Raw genomic sequence first — 22,287 nt, forward strand, 5'->3', positions numbered from 1 at the left:
GAAGTAAATATTGATTGCTGAAACAGGATTAGGGCAGAAGCATATGAAAGTAGCTACCATTTGGCGTTGTCTGAGCCCACGTAATTCCCACCCCCCACAACATCTGGGATCAGACCAGTTTCCCACCAAAATAAGAAATAATGTTTCCCTACACGTCATACATGTCATAATCCCCACCACTGATCCCGCTGTCTGGGTCTGCTGGGAGTTGGAGACCAACAGTATTTGGGAGGCTGCAGGCTGGGGAAGGTTGTTCCAGCTTGACCCTCTGCTTATATAACACTTATACAAAGTATAATGCCTCTTAGCCTTGAAACTAATTTATCCGGTCCCTTTATCCAGTTGTGACCAGAATTCCTCATCACAAATCAGCTTTCTCCAACCAAGTGCCCTTCAGCTGTTGGACTGCACCTCCTACCCTCCCTGCTGGCTGGGGCTAATGGGATTCAGAGCCCAACAGTCTCTAGAGGGCATCAGACTGGGGAAAGCTCCTTCAGGTTCAGCTTCCACACCCAGTTCCATCTTCAAGTTCAACTACTCACACTCCAGAAACAGGCCAAAAAAACCTGAGCAAGCCTTGGATTACAAGCACCAGCATCCGTGGCAGTTAACATAACACAGGGAGAAGCATTCCTTCCACCAGCTTTCAGTTAAAAGGGAGACCTAAATGTGTGCTGAGTTCTCTGTATCTTGTTACAGTGGTTGCCATCAGCTCTGCTGCAAGACTTTTGATGAGGTGGTGCCCTGTGCTAAACTTAACTGTGAAACCAGTATTGTTTTTGAAATGCCTAGGAGAGATGCAAGACAGGAGAGAGGAGTGGTAATTTGAAAGTCATCTTAGGGGATAAGGAATGCAAACAATCTATTTTTGTCCAATTCCATCTTCTTTCAGACAAGTCATCTCAAAGGGCAGAAAGGAAGGGTGGCAAGTAACCATGGCATCCTCATGTGATGAAGTAAGAAGAATAACCCAGAAGTGTTCAATACATTGTATTTATTTATGGTGACAGATTCTAAAGAATCTAGCAAGTTATGTCAGGCCTACTGCATGACAGGTTTGATAGCTGCAGAACACATTCAAACACAAGTCTGGAAGTGTCAAAGCTCTTTCAAATCTTTCAGGTAACACCACGCATACAAAGGAACAGCATGATCACAGCATTTGTCTGATGCAGCCATTTATAAGAATTCCACCACACACATCCCCATGCCACAAAAGTGCATTAAAAAAGTCCTCCAGGAAACCCTTGGGTTATAGGGAAAGTTGTTTTTTTAAACACAGTATTTACGTTTTTAAAGAGGCAGTTCTATAGCTTACGTTTCTCATTCATATTTCTGCCAAAAAAAGTGCTGCTAGCCAACCGTGCTCTTTTAGTCCAAACCCAGTTCTCCCCTTTTAAATGTGAAATACCAAACAGCTATCAAAGGAGGCAATCAAGAAGCAGTCTTTTCCTCAAGTGAAAAAGGAAAAACTTGGTAAAGCCCCTTACATAAGACACTGCAGCCACAAGTTTTGACGCATGGAAGAATTTACTGGTATGTAAGGAAATATCTTTGAGAGCCATTTTTCAGGACAACTCTCGTTTACATAGTATTGGACCTCTTAAGAAATGAGCAGTTTTCCCTTCTCAGCTGGTAAGAGTTCTGAAAGACAGAAGTGGGCAAAGCTGGAGCAGGCATTTGTCAATATGGTAGCATACTTTAAAAAAACACCACCAGCTTGGTCTTGCCAACCCAGCTCACATTTCCCAGGAAGAGGCAGAATTTTACCTAGACACAACCCAAGTATTATATTTTATTTCATTTTTTTCAGCCTGCCCAAATATGGTACAGCTTCTTTTTTTTGCAAAGAAACAGATTAGTAAATAAGTCGACCTTCAAGGATACCCCATGAAGCATCTTCATGTAGCCCTTTCTAAGCAGGCCTGCCAAAAAGCTAGTGTTCACTGCCTCAGCTTCCTAAAAACGCATAAAAAAATTAACCTGAACTGACACATTGCACAAGGAATTGCTAGGCAATCCAAAAAACATCAGGAAAAAGGACTATTGTGCTGCATACGTTAGCTACTTTAGAAGCTTGTGTATTTCAGTAGGCAACATGGTGCTTTCCAGATGCTGCTGGACTAACCCCCAGCATTACTGACCATTGGGCCATGCTGGCTAGGGCTGATTGGAGTTGTAGTCCAGCACTATCTGGAGGGCACTGTGTGGGCTATCCCTCTTGTATTTGAACAAGACACCAAAAGCCTCTTGGGTACAGAGGTTTGGCTACAAACAGCTCTCTCCCACCCCTCTTCCACGGTTCACAGAGAAGTATCAATCTTGGGAATCTCCACATCAATCCTCTGTCAAACGAGAAGCCTATTGCTAGGCTACAAAAAATGCTATCTTACTCTGATGTACAGCTGAGCAGCTGGACATAGGCATCCAAAGAGGAAGAGAACAGCAGCTCTCAGGGCTATAAATGTTAGCACCTGCTACTCTTCATTAAGAGGACCAGGGCTCTTGGCTCAAGACCTAACCTCAGCTCTGCTACTGATACCAAGAACAGACTTGTCTGCCCATATTTGTGTGCCACGTCCAGCTCATTTTACTCCAACACAAGTTAGGCAGCCTTTTAAACACCCTATAGAACTCCCACGTTTGCTCTTTTCCCTGGTGTACTGATATAGCAAACACTCATCTAGATCCTTTCCTTCATGAAGTCACATCTTAGGTTTTTGGCACTGCACATTTTAGTACTATACAAAATACATCGGGGGAAGGTTCCTGTTCTATTAGCCTTCATGATCATATGTACATCAACCCATCTTGTCAAAACATCAGCTGCTATGAATGCAACCCCATCTTCTCCCCTCCCCCACACCTCACCCTGCCCTTAGGACTCTGTTCTGACTGCTAATGAATACTGCTGGTCCAACAGACAGCAAGCCATGGTACACTGGCTCCTGTTGCAAACCCCTGCCCACTTCGGTTCCCTCAACAGAAATGATAAGGTGACCCTAGCCCCAAACATTCATCACAGACATCCCAAACTGAACAACCAATAGGGAGTTCTACCCCTACAAAAAAAATTAAGGTTACAGTACATTTTTTGTTATTGTTGCAGGCACTTGATTAGGATATCTTTGGTCCCCTAAAAGGAATCAGCCACTCTGGCATATCTTCAGAAACAGAGTCTGCACAGCCCTTGATGCTTTGCATACTAAAAAAAAAAAAATCAACTTGCATCTCAGATAGTGCAGCTCTACCTCTTTAACCTAATCCTATCCACCCATCCCATACATAAACTCAAGCATTTTCTTACTGTAAACATTTCTGGTAACTACTCATAACACTGCACAACTGCCCACAATATACAGCAGACTTAGTTCCAATGTAGGAGGAAGACACTCTGAGAAAGAGACTCATTTTTCTTCTGAACACACAGCCTCTGCTCCCCAGAGGACAAGGACTGGAGCCATTTCGGTGGTCAGTTGCAGGGAAGCCAAGTTGGGTAGGAGTGACTGCAAGGCAGAAGAGGTTGCATGTGGGTTACGTAGTAGTTGACATTCATTTCACTGACATATGGTGCTGGCTGATAATAGCAGGTCACATTTGTGACAGTTGGGATTATGTTCTGTTCTGCCAGGACCCGCACAGCCAACATGGCAATGAGGTTCAGTGTCTGCCTCCTTTCGTGTCCCATCAGGCACACTGTACTCTCATTCACCACCCTGTGTAGAGTCATCAGGCAATCATACCGCTTATTCTTCATCCCAACAAAGTGGCTCTGGAGGTAAGACTCTAGCTTCCGCTGCTGTTCCCCAATGTCAGGAAAGTCTATAAAAAACCTGGAGCACATGTATCTCTGTAGTGCCTTCATTTCAACTTCTGATTTGGGCTTAAATCCCCTCACTAGGAGGTTGCAGTACTTCAGAAGCCCACCACCTCTGATTTCCTCTGGATTCCTGGTGGCAATGATCCGGTTCCTCAGGTGGTCCATTGCCTCCTCAAAGTCCCCATACATGCTCTCCCCAGTGACAGTAGGGTGGAAGTTTGCAGACATTGGGTTCTCTGAACACTCTCCAAAAAGCAGTAGCGAGTCCAATATTATCTGGAAGGAATCTACACTAAACTCAAACTGCCGCCGGAGAGAGTCTACAAATTTGAGCTCCACATTCTTCCCACTGTTGTTTGAAAGGGATATAAGGCTCCAGCGGTCTGTTTCGTTGCACACTTTCACTAGCTTCTGCACATAGGCCTCCTTCAGAGTCATGGGAGTGATCTTATCTTTGTTTACCCCTTCTGGGAGGAAGTCCAGGAGACAATCCATCACTACATCTTTCACTAGCTGGAAGACATCCTCGTTTTTCAGATCGACACCAAAAATGAGATCCAGATCTTTATATCCCAGACCACTGTCCTGATGTAGCACGTGGCTAGCTGCCGAGCCATTCAGTCTCACACTGTGGACAGCAATCCCCTGCTTCTCTAGACGGCTACGAACCACCTGTAACAGAAGGAAGGCACACTGCTGTGAGTACTGAGTGCTAGTGAAACAGAAGGAAACTTCAGACAGCTTCAGCAAACATCCAGCTGGTGTGTTTAAATAGGTGGCCTGTGTTAATGTCCTTGGACCCAGTGCGTGAAAAGCAAGAGCACACCTCTAAGAGCTAAATGCAAATCTTTGTTTCTATGGATGCAACTAGATTGAGTGCCAGATCAGTAATCACATCTTTTGGTTTTCCCTAAGGTTCAACAGCAGCTGCAGGGAGAACAAATCTGACTGCAGCCATGCTGATGCTGACAGTTTAGCCCTTTCTAATTTGCCAGCACCTCCCCACAGCTGTTCTGTGACTCAAAGGGGAGCCCAGCACATAGGTACCTGTATGTTTCTCTATGGGGCAAATAGCTTTGGCATAGCAATTTTAAACTATGAAGTGGCATGGGAAAAGGATTAACATCTACTCCAGCAACTATCAGTTTTTCTAAAAAAAAATACAACTGGGGATCACCTATCTGCTGACGTCACATAGGAATATAGGATGCAGCCTTATACCGAGTCAGACCATTGGTCCATCTAGCTCAGTACTGCCTACGCTGACTGGCAGCGGCTCTCCAGGGATTCAGACAGGAGTCTCCCCAGCCCTACCTGGAGATGCCAGGGATGGAACCTGGGATGTTCTGTATGCAAGTCAGACGCTCTACCATTGAGCTATAATCTTTCCTCATAATTTGACTTCAACAAGACTTCACAAAGCACAAATAGGCTTACATGAGAATTGATGTTCAGATCTTCCATGTTGGGAGCTGGAGCTCTGTTGCTGTTCCCTACCCTAAGGCAGCAGCTGTCTGGACATGCTCGATGCAAGGAACTGTGCCTCCTCCTACAGCCTTTATTCTTAGGCCAGGAGATTCCTAGAACTTTCCTTTGACGTGCAAAGTCGCAACATTAGGGGTCAAGGGAGAGGCCTACCACACCAAACACGTTTAACTGACATAAGATGGCTAAAAATACTGATAGTAAGTTTGTCTGTTTCTGGAGCTGCTCTCACACAGCTCAGTGGCAAAAGAAGCCGCACCAGAACCTGACCCTGGCCATTTACATGTCTGAGTCTTGGGCTAGCAGGCTGTGTGATTTTAGAGATTTAACATCCCAGCATCAAGACAAAGGAGCAGCTCCAAGTGTTGAATGCCACTTGTTGAGAACTAATTGATTTAAAACAATGTTGCTAGTGGATCTTCTAGAGTAATTACCATAACTTTAATGCACCAGCATGGATGATAGGGTGCAGGCTGAGTACAGCCAGGTATCTGGAAGCATTAAGAGGACTGCTGAACCATACAAGCCATACAAAGTGCACGCTAAGTCAGGGTGAAGGACAAATATGAATTATTTGGAGACATTTATATAACGAAGGGATGCTTTTTTAACATAGCTACAACATCAGCACAAGATTAATAAACAGAGCTGCAGAATATAGCATGAGTATCGTTGAGTCAAACCTCTAAAATCCAGCAGGGCAGAGATGACTTTGCTCTGAGCATATTAGCAAAGAAGTTACCCCAACTGTATGGTAAGGGGGGAGAGTTTTAATATTTAGGAGCTTGGCAAGGCCTGAGTTAGTAGTGTTATCAGTTTTATCCCTGACAAAATTCAACACTTCAGTTTGGGTATAAGCAATGGAAAAGATTTTGTCTGACATGCCACTACCAATTGTCTACTAGAAATTCAGACCATTTGTTGGCAGAAATATAGTAGAAATGGGCTGCACACCCTCTTTTTGGGAACACTTGTCAGTACGTAGAGCAACAGTATTACCACCTACCCCCTTGGTAGGCCAGACATAGTAGTTTACTCAACTGCCTTTTCATCCAGTGTTCTTTACCTCTTTCGGTTTGGAGGCAACACACACTGAGCCTTTACAGAAGTGACTGCCTTTTTAGGTTACTTGCTCAAGACTGGCAGTCTCTGCATTTAGGACTGACTAATGTTTATCTGGTCAGAGTCATTCACCTTTTGTTTACAGAAAATTGCAGCGAGCTGTTTTAGTGCACTGCTATGGTTTTAAAAGCATTAGCTTCCCTTTAAGAATATCTGCCATTTAATGCTACAAGGTAGTACTACGGAAAACTACAAGAGGGTGAGGTTTCTTACAAAAGGAAGAGTTGCAGGCAGACACATGGGATCCAGTTGTTTAGGTGGATGGGCTAGCTATGGTCTGGGCATCAAGAGGCCCTTCTTAAAGCCCTCCATGCTTTGGCACTGTTGAATCTGTGAGGTTTGTGTCTGCTTGTTGGCTCCTCCAGGTCTGTCTGAATATAGATCCTGGCCCAATTGCATGTTTCTTTGTGGCAGGTGTGGGGAACCTTTGGCCCTCCAGATGTTGCTGAACTACAGCTTCCATCATCCATTGGCCATGCTTGCTAGGGCTGATGTCATTCAGCAACATCTGGAGGGCCAAAGGTTCCCCAGACCTGCCTTGTGGATTATACTTTAATGGCTAAAAAGGGATGAAGCCAACACAGCTATGTTTACTCCCAAGGATACCCCCACTCCTGCCACTTTTGAAAAGTGATTGTACCTGTCATTAAATCAAACTGCTTCAGTCAGATTGGCACACTTTGCACATCATGGTAAACTATTCAGATGGTTCCAGCTTCACTCCTCCTCTAGCATGAGCATCAAACTACGGTCCCTGGCTCAGACTGTGGTTTGTTTTGCTCAGACTGACCATGACTGGTAAGCCAACAAACTTTGGCTTCACATAGTGAGTGGTATGGAGCAAAACAAATCATGATCCTTTTGTATGGATGCAATGCTAAGCCAGGGATTGTGGTTTGTTACTCCTGTGAGGAGCGGAGTAGAAACCACCTGCACTCTCATGGTAGACCAGGGGTTTACTAGAAGTGCAAATGCAGTCGTAGAGAAGTGTTGTACTTACTATAATATTCAGGCACTGTTTAGTGAAGAGTATTCCAAATGCTACTTAATGGCAACAGCTTTTGAAACATGTAGATGACATGCAAGTTTTACAGAGTAGTCAAGTAGGTTATAAACTTACTAGAGAACATGAAAGGCTTTTTACAAAATTGTCTCTATCCTACCTGAAACAAGTTGCTTTGCAGTGACCCATCTGCACAAAGGGAGCTTAAACAACTCAGGCTTGCAATTTCTTTCTAGCCAGTCAATATATTAACCTAGATTGCAGCACACTAAACATAATCAGATAGGACCACTGTTGGCCTCTCTTTGTATCAGTGGCATCACTAGCTGGAGTGCGGCGGGTGCGGACCTCCGGTGCGCGCCCTCCCGGGGGCATGGACGAGGTGGCTGGGCTTGCATGTGCGCGCACTCGAGGACAGCTACCCCGTCCATGCCCCTGGGAGGGCGCGTGCCGAAGGGGCACCCAGCCAGAGAAGGCCTGGGAATGCCAGCGCGCCTTCCTCACCCTGCCGACGCTGCTCCTGGTCTTGCCCGCCCACCCGCCCGCCTCCGAGGAGGAGTTGGAGCAGCCTTGCAGGGCGGCTCTGGGTGTCACCCCCCTTATGGTGACACCCGGGTGCGGGCCGCACCCTCCGCACCCCGGTAGTGACGCCCCTGCTTTGTATTCATTAGAAACTGCAATTGTTGCATTTACTTCAGGGGCTCTGTCCCACTGCTCTATTTCTATCTGTGCCCCCACCCTGCAAAGAATGAAAGCAGAAGTATGCCAAGCTGCATGCAATGCAACTCAAACTAGCCAACAAGCCTTATATTTCATTGACAGCATGTGCCCACCAACTATTGCTACTAGCTCCATGGCTGCACCAGATTCCTCAGCATTCAAGGCATTCTATTAATTAGTCTCCCTTTTGACTGATGCAAACAGAGAGATTCTTCCTAACAGGCAACGCTCCATTTCTCTGCATCTTCATAGAATTTTTGAAAGAGTGGATTTGCTTTTGTATACAGGTTGCATCAATCCACAGAACTGGAGAGAATACAGGGTGCTTTTGCTTCTTGTGTAGGTACAAGACACAGATACTTGGCAACCCATGTGTAGTTGCTGCCATGGCCATTTACTACCCATGCTACAACTTCACAAACCAACCATAATATTCTCAAGTATCACTCAAAATGGATTGAAAAGGTAAACTGCTTACCCAGAGGCTATACAATAGTTTTAATTGTTTTAAACTTTTTTTTAATGAGGGAATGGACCAGTAAGAATCAGTGATCTAAACCTAGGCCTCACCATCCAATTCTAGCATGTCACCCTTCTTTATCTTGTCTGCTAACATCAGCGCTGTGGCTCCCTCCAATTGCAATCCCTTACCACGCAAGCCTGTTTCTTACATGCTAGCGCTCACCCTCCAAAATCCTCTTTTAAAATGCCAGTCAGATCAGCACTTCCTTATCCTCTGTGCAAGCAGACCCTTCTCCACTAGCTGCCCCACTGCCTGTGACCCCACCGCCACCATAGGTGCCATATTAACCGGTTCACCCTCAATGCACCACTCCTATGCTCTCCATAATTCTTGGCGACCTGTGCTGCTACTTTAGGAACAGCAGAAGCAGTTATCCAAGGGGCGTGTCTGAGGGTGCCATAGTGTCCAGGGGCATCACGCATTGGGACCCCAGACCTATCCCAAGCAAGAACTTCTGGCAAAATGTCATCTTCCGGAATACACATTTATTTTCTACCTAGGCAAGTACAGTTTTAACTTTAGTTTTAGGCATCTATAGTTCAAGGTACAGAGTTAGGAAATGCAATTCAGTATGCTGCTTAGTGCGATAGGGCCCAAATTCTGTAGTGCATTTAACACAGAATTTTGAATTCACACACTATATGAATACAAACATGCACCTCATGAAAACCTGCAACTCCTGATAATTACAGTTGTGAACAGCAGCCAGCGTTACAATGCTTTTTTTAAAAAATAGAAACCAATGTGCCTTATTTTATATTAATGAGTCACTGCAGAGGAATGAAGTCACCTCCCATACAAAATGAATATGCAGCAGCTTATTGGCACAGCATTAGTGCCTACTAAGCACACTGTTGCTACTTTATGGATAAACAAATCCCCAGTAATTTGTGGCAATTATAACACAGAGCAGGCTATTTCAGGGCAAAAGGGCTGTATTGGAAACAGCCTTCAGTGTTATCTAGTTTCACTGGAAGAGTCAACAAGCACCAGGCAGCTTTATGGCTTTGAGATTTCAGTGTCCCTAAACAGATGTATGTTTGTGTGACACACAGCAAGAATATTTTTCTGCCATGTACATGCTGATACCAGCACAGGTTCTCTACCACCCACAATGAATAAAATCTCCAGGTAAAGAAATATAATGTACAACAGCCAGTGTGGTTTGGTGGTTAGACTAGCATCAGCGAGACCCAGGTTCAAATCCCCACCCTAGCCATTAAGTTTCCTGGGTCACTTTGGGCTGGTGATTTCTCTCAGCCTAGTTTACCTCACAGGGAAGTTAGGATAAAATGGGTGAGGGGGAGAACCTCAAGATCTTTGGATGATGGATAGGATAAAAAATTAGAAGAGTAATCTGCCTACTTTTAAAGCTTATCAATGTCTTGCATAGCTTGTTGTTACTTTACATACACCAATTTGACTCACTTTGGGTACATACAAGTCAGGGCTCTGATTTCTCCTACAGCTTGAGCCTTGTGCATGCTTCGGTTTAAAATGTAGAATCTTTCTTCCACATGGGAGAAAAGATTTGTCATCTAACACTGTAGAAAACACTCTTCCACTTACAGATATCATCTATATGAACAGTCCCCAAATATTTTTCCCCCGTGGACCACTTGAAAATAGCTAAGGGTCTTGGCAGACCACTTCACAATTTTTCTGCATGTTGCAGCTGCTGTATGATTTTTAATTGTATTTTTATTGCTACTTTTATTAGATTGTGTTTTATTGTATCACTACTTGAATTCTATGGAATTCAAGTTGTAGTACAATTACAATATAATGAAAGCAGCAATAACAATGCAATTAAAAATCAACATGGATATTGAATGCAATGGATGGGCCACCTGCCATCTTCAACCACAAATCCCTACATGTGCCACAAACCACCTGAATGAAGCCTGTGGACCAATGGTGGTTTGGGAACCCTAATCTACATAATTACATGTCAAGTAAAAATGAAATCTAATTTCTGCTTAGAAGTGATCTAATGTGTTAAGATTCACTTTCAAAAGACCAAATCTGTTTGGCAACAAGCACCAAGATTATAAAGGTCATGTTTTGGAAGTCAGTGCAAGGCTAAGCTAAACTGACTGTGCAGTTACCTGTCTCCAGTTGTCCCTATTTCAGCTGCCATTCAGCCTATTATATTGTGCTTAGATGTCTACAATAGGGTCACCATGTTCCAGTTAGAGTACTAAAAATCCACCATGTTATTAAGTAATGGAGTTGTACAGTTTTACCTTTCCAAGAAGTCCACGTTCTTGGTCAAGTTTGGTACAGCAAGTTGCTTTATGTCTGTTAAACTTGTAGGGTTAATGAACTCAGAAGGCACAGCAGGCAAAGAACAGGAACAAGTCAGAGTGTGCTGCAGATATGAGAACTGCAATATCAGCTGATGCTAAACTGGATATTGCTGTAAGGTTTAGGTTTCTATACAAATCTAGAACATGTCAGCCTATCATATTACTGAACCTTGGCAATTTCTTGTTGAATATTGTCTTGATGACAATCTATTGTCAACAGTAAAAATTTGGCTCATTCAGCATGAGCACTGTCTTTGTTACTACCCTCCCCATATGTGATCATCTATCATTAAGTTTCCCACTTAACCCTTTTGTTCCTCCCACCATCTGTAGGTCAGTTTTACAACAGTTCTCTTGAGCACATCAAGTAGAGATCTGAACCCATGACATTTAGCAAAGTGGCCTTGGGCAAGTCACCATTATTTCAGCCTAACCTACTTCACCGGGCTGTTGCAATAAACCCATGTATGTAAACCTACACTTCTTGAAGTACATCAACAGATTCTGTAGACTTTTTCCTTGTCCACACATCTGTACAGCCTGCCATTGCTTAAACCTTTTTACTGCTTATCAAAGCCGATAATCCATTTCTATCCAGTTTACTTGCAATGCAGTCTTACTGGATAGGGGCCACCTGCCATACTTGACATCAAGAATAGAATGTACTTCATGCCCCTTGGAAGAAGTTCAAAATATTTTAAACCCCCTTCTGTCAGATGCCCATATCTCCCAGCCATATGGACTAGGAAGCTTGCACAGACTTTCCCATTCCTACTCCATAGCTAGCTACAGCTACCAAACAGGAGTTTCCTTCCAACCAGAGAATCCTGAGCCCTGATGGCACAGAGCCAAGACCAAGAGACCAGATATCACTGCCTCAGCAGATTTATTTTCTGCTAGCAGATTCCAAACTCCATATAAGCTGACAGTGGAGTGCCAAGTGAAGGGCCAGCCAGCATGCAAGATCATCAGGATAAAGTCCTACATTTGACATGAACTGGTTTAGTCAGATTAGTCAGTGGTGGCATCTAATGCTGAGTGACCTTGGGTGCTTCTACACATACACACACTCACTGTTCTGAAGAAATTACATTTTACTAATTTCCTAGAGAATGCAGACAATGATTCGGTATTGCATTCTATGTTGTCCCTGTTCTCTTGTCATAGACACGGCATATGGAGATTTCAGATTTTCAGCACAACTAGAGCACCAGCCTTCACATGTGGTCTGGCAAAGTACTATTGAGTCACCTGGTGTGGTGGAGTAGTCTGAGGCAGCTGGTGAAGACTCACCTTTCTGTATTGCCTGCTCTGCTGTGGTTCCATAGGTCTCTTTCAATGATGCTGCAAGTCTGACAGCTGTTATGCAGAGGAACCAAGGAAATAGACACACACCCCTTTGTTGGGAAGCAGCTAATTTTAACCAGAAGCACAAGCAGCCAACGCAGTTTAAAATCCTGCCGATCAGCTGCTTCCCAGCAAAAGGGATGTGCCTAACCATACAGTCCACTCTCTATTAACTTTAATACCTGGCATTTACCTCCTGGTTTGCACTAACACAAAAAAATATAAGTAGACTTGCAAACTTTTTTGTTTGAGAGCTTTGACTGGCACAGTAACGCACTTTGAGCTTCTGCCTTTGCTTTGAGCGGAGGGGCACTAAAGGACTGTAATGGGAAATCCAGCACCCTGTTCAATGCCACATGGAGCCACGCTAAGAGACCCAACTGATTGTGGAAAAAGCAATGCATTAAGTGTGCTAAAGATGGAGTGTGAAAGGATGCCTTGTCTCCCTGATCAAGGAAGCCACAAGCCCATGAAAGAGGACGTAGCTATGCTGCTGATATACACAGAAGCACCAATATTTATTTTATTTATTTATTTGTTAGATTTTTATACCACCAGACTAGCATAGCTCTCTGGGCGGTGTACAGCAAAATACAGATACATACAGTAAACCCATCATAATAAAACAAGAAACACATAAAAATGAAAATCTAAAATCAGTTATAAGAAGTTTAAAACTAAATTAAGATTAAAATTAGATTAAAATGCCTTAGAAAAGAGGAAGGTTTTAACTTGGCGCCGAAAAGATAACAGAGTCGGCGCCAAGCGCACCTCATCGGGGAGACTATTCCACAGTTCAGGGGCCACCACCGAGAAGGCCCTAGTTCTTGTCACCACCCTCCGAGCCTCTCTCTGAGTCGGAACTCGGAGGAGGGCCTTCGATGTAGAGCGTAGTGTATGAGCAGGTTCATATCGGGAGAGGCGTTCCAGCAGATATTGTGGTCCCGCACCGTGTAAGGCTTTATAAGTCAAAACCAACACTTTGAATCTGGCCCGGAAGCATATTGGCAGCCAGTCAAGCGAGCCAGAACAGGTGTTATGTGTTCGGACCGCTTGGTCTTCGTTATCAGTCTTGCCGCTGCGTTTTGCACGAGCTGCAGCTTCCGAACTGTCTTCAAAGGTAGCCCTACGTAGAGCGCATTGCAGTAATCCAATCGCGAGGTTACCAGAGCATGTACCACTGATGTTAGGTCTTCCCTGCTCAGATAGGGACGTAGCTGGGCTACCAACCGAAGTTGGTAGAACGCATTCCGTGCCACCGAGGCTACTTGAGCCTCAAGTGACAAGGAAGGATCTAAAACAACTCCCAAACTACGAACCTGTTCCTTTAGGGGGAGTGTAACCCCGTCCAGGACAGGATGTATGTCCACTATCTGGTCAGAGAAACCTCCCACAAGCAGCATCTCAGTCTTGTCTGGATTGAGCCTCAGTTTGTTAGCTCCCATCCAGTCCATTATCGCAGCCAGGCAACGGTTCAGCACATTGACAGCCTCACCTGAAGAAGATGAAAAGGAGAAATAGAGCTGCATGTCATCAGCGTACTGATGGCAAAGCACTCCAAATCTCCTGATGACCGCACCCAACGGCTTCATATAGATGTTGAAAAGCATGGGGGACAGAACTGACCCCTGCGGGACTCCATATTGGAGTGCCCACGGTGTCGAGCAGTGTTCCCCAAGCACTACCTTCTGGAGACGACCCGCCAAGTAGGAGCGGAACCACTGCCAAGCAGTACCTCCAACTCCCAACTCCGCGAGCCTCTCCAGAAGAATGCCATATCTATTGCTCTTGTTTCAACAAGCCTCTTGCTTTATGAGAAAGCTAAATGAAATCCTGCTCCTATAAAGGAGACACCCTTGACAGATACCAGGTACTTTGCACATCTTGGTTTCTTCCCTCCCCAAGAGATATCAAGCAAGAGCTGTTCAAACACAGCTTGGCATAAAGAGGCATCTCTGCCAATTTGTGTTCTTTTATCCCTGTAGCCTTAGAAATCCTGTGGTTTTACACTTTCCTTGGTACATGGATACCTGCCTTTAATCCCATCATGCCAAGCAAGCAACCTTACCAAAGAAGCTGTTTCAAGGAACCAAGCTATTTAGATTTTAATCCCATTGTTTTCCCCAAAAGAACCCAGGCCATCCATACACCATCTCAGTTCAACACAATACACAATTTAAAACAGCTTAAAATTGACTTCAAACACACTGCTGATGTTTCAAGCTGGGAAGTATGGGGGGATGGCAGTAGACAAATATTGGAATGATCAAGTGAAGGTGCAGCACAAGTTAGTTCTGAAGCAGTAGCCCACCTTAGTCTCATGGACTCTTCTGCCCCACGCACTTTCACAATATTGGTAACCATTTACCTGGGCAAAGAATACTCCATGACCAAAACAACCCCCAGCTCTGGGAAGGGGAAGAATCCCTCTCCCTCTTCCACATCTTTTATTTCCACCCCACCTTCCCTGTACCTGCCCCAGTGTCAGGGCAGCTGGTTCATGCAGGACTAGCTGGACTGCAGCAGTATGGGATTTTGCTGTGGCCAACTCCAGACACTTCTGCTCAAGGAATAATTTCTTCTTCTGCACTAGTATCCAGATAGATTTTGGCATGCATTGGTTTGGTAAGCTTTCCCAACAGTCCATCTTCAAAAGATTGGCCTAGAGCCCAACTGTTGCCAGAAATATGATAGTGAAACACACAGAGGTGGTTGGGAAGCAAAGGAACAGGTTACTTCCCCTGAACAACCAGCCTTCTCTGCTCACCATATTCACTCTGTTGCTTACAAGCCTGAGGTTGCCTCTTCAACACCCCATTGCATTCACACACCCATGACTAAAGTCTCCCGATACTTTCAACTCCATTTAACCTAATTGCTCTTTTTAGGTCAAGGTTGCCTTCAAATAGGGCACCCGAACACAGTGTGTTCAGTATTCAGTTGTGGGTTTCCACCTCTCAAGAGAATGCAAGTTCTGAAGAGCTGCTCAGATATGAAAGGAGGTTACAAACGTCTTTCTATCTGGATCTGAGATGGTTCTGTCACGCCCTCCCCATCCCTCTAAATTCCATGAAATGCACGTATTGTGCATGGAAACTCCCTTCAATTCAGACACCCGCCTTTGCAACTGAATTTTTGTCCCTCTTGCCTCTCAAGCCACTTTTATTACCAGGGGCTGCAGCTCTACTGCTACTGTAATCCAAGAACTCCACTTGCACACTAACCTATCTTCTTTGGTTGTCAGTTCTGATATCCCGTGTTAAGTTCAGCATTGCCTTGCAGCTGGTAACTGAGATGTCATCACCAGACTGCAACACTTACCCCACAGTACCATAAAGACTTAATTTATTATGGCACAAGTTTTCATGGTTTAGATCCTACTTCAAATAGTCCATAAGCTTCTGTGGACTGACACATCTTAAGATGTTACAAAGCTCCTGTTTTTGCAGAGACAGACTAACATGGCTACCCCAAGGGAAGTCATTTATGCAGCCTTCCACCCCCCTTCTGCTTCAGGGCCAGGGCCTTTTTCTAATCCAAAGCATCTAGAAGGCCACCCTGAAACATGGGCTGCCTACACTTATTTTTGCATTATGTTTATGTTAAACAACCATGTGTGATCTTTTGAGAAAGGCCGGTATGTAAATTTCTTTTAAAAAGGGCAATACCCACTATATTGGAATACTTCTCAGTATCCTACCAATCACAGGTTTTCCCTCTTCAACTCAATTAAGAATTTGGAAATTGTATTGTATTAAAAAGGGACTACAGATCTGGTGTAATATTGCTGCAAACCACTATTCTTGGGTCCCATTTGTAATTAGGAATAGCAGTATCACGGCTGCTGTGATTACTAGCCTCACATACACAGCACACACAGAACAGGTCTGAGTTGTCCTCTGCCAAAGTAATTTCCATTTGTCACAGCTACAGCTAGCCAGTGTGGCACAACGGCTAGCAAAGACTGAGCGGCCAGTTGAGGCATCCAAAGGTTGCCTTTGCCATAAATTCGGCCTCCACTCCATGATATGGAGTTAACATTTAATTTAATGGGGATTAGGATGTGTGATGACTCAAAAACCTTTATATTCTCAGAATATACTATATAAGGCTAAGTACTAACAGCTAGTATGCTTCTTTGGCTTTTGCAGGGGGAGTCATGAGGACCAAATTCCACACTAAAGTCATGATTTAGCTACAACTACTCTTTCCACTAAAGAACAACAGTTACAGAAGAGCCCTTCAATGTATCAATAGTGTCATATGACATTGTAAGAAGAACAAAACTGACTGACACAGGCTTTATGCTGGCATTCTAACTCAGGATGAGTCAAATTACTTAACATTTTGTAATAGCTAGAGAAGCCTGCAGAGAGACTTAATGACAGGTGACAGCTATGTTGCTTACTATGGCTACAACCCTAGGGCGGCTTCCTTGGGAGTATGACCCACTGAACTCAACAAGGCTTACATTCAAGTAAACATGACTAGAGCAGGCTGCAAGATTTGTTTTTCAGAATTCTCCCTTGTCAGAAGGGAAGCTCTTGGACTTTTTACCACGCATAATACTAAACTTGGAGGAAGAGTGTAATCTTACACATGCTGACCTGCAAAGTAATCAATATTTTAATGCTGCTCCTTTAAAGAGCGTGTTTTATTAAGCTGTATTGCATTCCAGCTGCTGCTAGCAGAAAGGGCGGGCCACGAAGTTTTAATAAAAACGAGAGCCCAAATATGCGCCCATAAGACTGCTACCATAGTTATTACTCCTGGAGACAAGAAGCTTAGCCTCAACACTTGGTCCCCCCGCCTCCCTTTTGTGATTTACAGCCAAATCCTTTAAACCAGGGGGGATTACTCCCATACAAAGGTGCTCGTAGGATGGAAACTTTTAAGAATGCCTTTGAGACAAATGAGGCACGCCGCCCGCCCACCAACCCACCAACCACTTCTCACCGGCCCCGTCACGCACCTGCACGATCCTGCGCGGCCGCACTGATAAGGTAGGGAAGTTGCCTCGGCCGTGGATGGGGACGGCCTCCTCGAGGATGTGGTCGAGCCGCTGCACCTGCTCCCAGCTGAGGACGCTGAAGCGCCCATACCCGCCGCCCGGCTGCTGTTTCCCAGAGTTCGCACCAGCAGCAGCGCCAGAGGGCCCGGCGCCCGTCCCCGCAGCCGCCGACCCTGCCGCGCGCATGGTGAGAAGAAAAATGAAGAGGAAACGCTGAAGGAGGAGGAGACAAATATATATATATTGGTCTGAGTCACTGAGGAAACCAAGCCGGATTAATTTTTTAAAACCCGAAGGAAAATTCCAGAAGGAGCGGGGGGATAAAAACGCCACCCCACAACCCTGAGGGAAGCAAGTATATATCTGAGGGGACTGGAGGAGGTGGGGACAAGGGAGGCGTAACCTCGTCGCGTACAATAGCCAAGTCCCTTTCTCCTACCAGTCCCCTCCTCCGACTATGCTAGCAACACTCCAGCACTGCGAGCGTCTGTAAGCGAGCAGCTGTCTTATATATCCCGACGGCGACGCGATGCCATTGGTTCGGCTCGGCCAACCAATCCTCGGCGAACTTAGGGAGCTAAGCTCGTTGTCATTGGAAGCACAGAACCTCGCAATAGCGCCCCGCTCCTTAATCAATTAGAATGGAAATAGGTGGAGGAGAGAGGGGGGAGAATGAAGTATTGGAAAAGGACAGATATGTCTTGGCTCGGACGTCGGAGGGAATCCTGTCTTTGATTGGTCAGTGGAGAGAAGCCTATAGTTAAAGAGACAGGAGGCTGTCAAAAGCAACCGTGGAAGGTTAACAAAAATTAGTCTAGTCTACGCGAACGGGGCTGAAAACCGGTCTGAATTTCACGTCCTTCATCTTGAAAGCGCCGATGCGCATGGCTTATTGTGATTATTCGAAGGGGGGGGAGAAGAGGAGGACGGTACTTTGCACATGCTTAGAAGTACTCTCGCCTTCATGCTTCTCAGGATCCAGAGTCTAGCCTTGGCCCAAATCGAACCGTGCAAATGGGAGATAGTGTGGAGGAGAACGAGACAGACTGGCTGGTCTTTATGAAAAATGGATGTGGGAACATAGAAGGAATTGTGAGGTATGGGGATTTTACAGAGATGTGTGTAAAAGAGTTTTGGTTTTTGGTTTTTAAGTGGAGGGAGAAGAATATGGGGGTGCAGTGAATGTAGGGGGTGGATATAAGGGAGGGAAAGTGGTTTGGTGCTGCTGCACTGCAGGTTTGTTGTTGAAGCCTCCCAGGTACATTGCAGGTGGGGTATCTTAAGACAATGAGAGATAACAACAGCCTCAATGTAAGTTCTCTACTATGTCTAAAGTTATGTAATTTATTAAAAATGCATGACAAAATAAGTGGCAGTTGATCGTCAATCATACCCGTACCTTTGCACTCACCAGTCACAATCCAGCACAGAATTAACCCCACTGATTTCAATGAGTTTAAGACTGCCTAAATCTGTCTTGGAGTGTTGACCAGAATACCGCAGACAGATTTTACTGAGCAACTGATGGAATGTTGCTTGCATATTTTTGTTTGTTTGTTTCTGTCAACCTCAGGACTTAGAAAGCCAAGAGATGTGACTTAAAAACAAAACAAAACAAAACGCTAAAAAACCAGCTAAAGGGCCTTGAACCTTGCAGAGGGGACCAGACCCACTCATCCGTGGCTATGGTCACAATGGAGGGATGGAGAAGCTTGAAGGATGGACGGGTGGAGGGCATTGCTCTGGGAAATCACTTTTGGAGATTATTGAGATGGTGGGACAATTTGATGGATTAGAAGGCACCATAAGTAAAAACAAATGCAGCCTCTCCTATCTTTAGTTATATTTGGCTTTTCCTCTAAGGAACCCATGGCTTGAGTAGGTCACATCCTAACCATACATTTAAAGCATTAAAGTGCATGGCTCCCTCCAAAGAATCCTGGCAGCTGTAGTTTACCCCTCACAGAGCTTCACTTCCCAGAACCCTTAACAAACTATAGTTCCCAGGATTCTTTGGGGGAAGCCACGTGCTTTCAATGTACTGTACGTTGTGGAATGTGACCATACATGGTTCTCTTTCACTCATGCACACACATACACAGCCCCATTTTATTATCTGTGCTGGAGCTTATTATTAAATGTATTACCTGCTCTTCACCAGTAGGTCCCAGGGCAGGTTGCAACAATATAACTGAGAGAGAGTGACTGGCCCAAGGTCACCCAGCTGAATGGGGATTAGAACATGGCCTCTTCCTAGTCCTATCCCTACATACTAACCACTACGCCACAATGGCTTCTAACGCATCCGTCAAATTGTGCTCCTACCCATGGCACGTCAGACACAATAAATATATTAATGTTTCAAGTGTTTTGCTACAGCCAACCTTTAAAACGAGGGTGGGCAACATTTCTTTGGAAGGTCGCATTCCATTTGGGGGGTAATCTGTCAAGAAGAGTGGCATATCAGCAGCGGGTGAGGCAGGAGCGAAAGGTGGGTGGGCTCAGAGCCAAAGGTGAATGGAGCCCCCTCTTTTTCTGTCACTTCTTTCTTTCTGTTATCCCTTCTCTCTCTTTCTGCCATCCACTTTTTCCTATTCCCACCTGCTTGCCACCTTCTGCATGGACTGCATGCTTTAAAAAAGGTTTAATTGGAAACAGTTTACTCATTTACATTTCCAAGAGCTTTGAAAAGAGCCATTGTTGGTTCTTCTTTAGCGTAGCTTCCTCTTCCTATCTTTCAAAATTGTCTTAATTGGATTTGGTGTCATTGTATTCTAGTGTAATAAGTAAAGTGCCCTGAGCATCAATTAGCAAATGTCTCTCTGTGAGTGCATTTATTTATGTAATACATTTCCTTGAGGGGCTTCTGCTGATGTGGTGCTTTGACAGGCTATTTATTTATGTCTCATTGTTCAGTATTAATGCTTACAGGACTGGTTTCCCTTTGGAGACCGGCACCCTGATCCTAAGGCTGTGTACACACCATACATTTAAAGCACATTCCCTCCCCCACAAAGAATCTTTGAAACAGTAGCTTGTTAAGGGTGCTGGGCTGGTAATTGTAGCTCTGGGAGGAGTAAACTACAGTTTCCAGGATTCTTTGGGGGGGGGAAATGTGCTTTAAATGTGCTGGTGTGTATGCAGCTTAACAAATTGTACAGAAGCCAGCCCCACTGAGTTCAACAGAACCGGTTCACTCATCAGTTTAACAGTGCCAGCATCATATGCTTCTGATCTTCTGTAGCAAGAGGAATGTGTGAAGTGGGGCTCATCTGTCTTCAGACTCACAAGCTCGAGGTAAACTTCAGAGATCTTGTCAGGCAGGGCTGGTCTGATTGCTTGAGTTGCTTGTGTAGTCCCTTGATTCAGCAAAATGTTTGTGGCAATGAAGCAGGTATCGGGGAAGTGTACGCCAGAACGAATTGTGAAGCAGCCTCATACCACAGGTGCTGGTACCTGTGCATGCCAAACATAGGGACCATAAGAAGTTTGCCTTAGACGGAGTCAGACCATTGATCCAACTAGCTCAGTACTGTCAATATTGGCTGGCAGCGGCTCGCAAGGGTTTCAGGCAGGAGTCCTTCCCATCCCTACCTGGAGATGCTGGGGATTGAACTTGGGACCATCTGCATGCAAGGCAGATACTGTACCACTGAGCGAAGTACAATTGAACTATTATATGGACCAACTTCTGTGTGGGTGTGCTTACAATTCCTGCATGTAAATGTGGACTCAAGACCCCATCAAGCTGTTTAATAGTGTATATAGTGTATAGACCCTTGTTTGGATAGCGGAGGGGCACATATTAAACCTGGAGGCCTCTTGACCTTCACTCTTATCGCTTATAGCTGAAAAGGTTTACTTTGAGAGTGTATACAAGTTAAGAACTATGTGCCCTTTGAAGAACACACATCCCACATTTGGATGTATCATTGATCCAGACTTTAAAATAAATAGTAACTGTACAATCCTATCAGTGGAGACTGGTATCACTGTTCTCGGTAGGGAAGTGAATCCGCTCCAGATTTTAGTGTTGCACTTTGGACAGCTCCTTGAAAGTTTTGACTAAAACCCAGAGCAGATTCACTGCCCCACTGATATTGGAGCCACTAGTCTCCACTGAATCCTGTACATGTCTATTAAGAAGTATATCCAGCAGGGCTTAGAGGGTATAGGATTTCAGCCTTCTTTAATTATTTCTCATGGCACACAGTTTGGGGGTTCATAGAACAGGCCACTCTCAAACCATACATTTTTATTATGCTTAATGAATGGAACGTTAACATCAGAGATCCATCCTATTGCACTGAAGTTTGGCAGGTGGGAACAGGAGTCAGGGCCTGTTGAGTTGTAGCATCCTTTTTTGTGAAAAACCCTGCTAGACAGTCCCCCGCCTAACTCCATCATTGAATGTCTTCTGTCAGTTAATGGAGACTGGGCTGACCACAAGAGCTTTGAGGAAGCAGATCACTTGACTTAGGAGAATCCATTGCTGTCAGTTTTTTAGGAGTCTCTGTTGGTGGTCCCCCATGGCTAAGATATATGGCTTGTAACGACTAGAAACCATTCATTCCATGTAGTGGGCCCAAGCCTGTGGAACTCCCTCCCAACTGAGATTAAAGAAGCACTCTCTTTGATGAACTTCAGGGGCATGATAAAACTTTCTTGTTCCAACAGGCACTTTAAGGTAGTGTTTTACTGTATGCATGGCTTGTTTTTATGTGCACCACTTAGAAATGCAAATGACTAATACAAATGTCTTAAATAAAACAGTGACTGTACTTATGGTTGTGGGCTTGTGTGTGACTATGACACATTCTAGTTTAAATGTTGCATTGACTTGTATTGGGGCTCCAATTAAGCATTTATCCTGGTTATTGAGCATTTATCCTGATCGGCTTGCAGAAAGCTTATGTGAAGATCAGACAATGCCCAGTTGATATTGAG

At 44.7% G+C, this 22,287-nt stretch overlaps 1 protein-coding gene across 1 annotated transcript; it reads right to left on the minus strand.

Annotated features, from left to right (window-relative positions):
• Positions 1-977: 977 nt before the first annotated feature.
• On the minus strand, positions 978-17,836 carry TENT5B (terminal nucleotidyltransferase 5B). The gene is made up of 2 exons (XM_061596819.1): positions 17,302-17,836; positions 978-4,492 (listed from the first exon to the last, which is right to left on the minus strand). Exons 1-2 carry the CDS (start codon positions 17,524-17,526, stop codon positions 3,473-3,475), a joined length of 1,245 nt encoding a protein of 414 aa, XP_061452803.1. The 5' UTR covers positions 17,527-17,836; the 3' UTR covers positions 978-3,472.
• Positions 17,837-22,287: the final 4,451 nt, after the last annotated feature.

The sequence above is a fragment of the Rhineura floridana genome, chromosome 15 (assembly GCF_030035675.1).
Source record: "Rhineura floridana isolate rRhiFlo1 chromosome 15, rRhiFlo1.hap2, whole genome shotgun sequence".
Taxonomy (NCBI): Eukaryota; Metazoa; Chordata; class Lepidosauria; order Squamata; family Rhineuridae; genus Rhineura; species Rhineura floridana.

Bases quoted from the DNA above. Each gene is read 5' to 3' on its own strand.
- TENT5B (XM_061596819.1), bottom strand. From the start codon at position 17,526: ATGCGCGCGGCAGGGTCGGCGGCTGCGGGGACGGGCGCCGGGCCCTCT. The intron at 4,493-17,301 runs GTGCGTGACGGG...CTTCTGTTACAG, and splicing joins GGCCGCGCAGGATCGTGCAG to GTGGTTCGTAGCCGTCTAGA.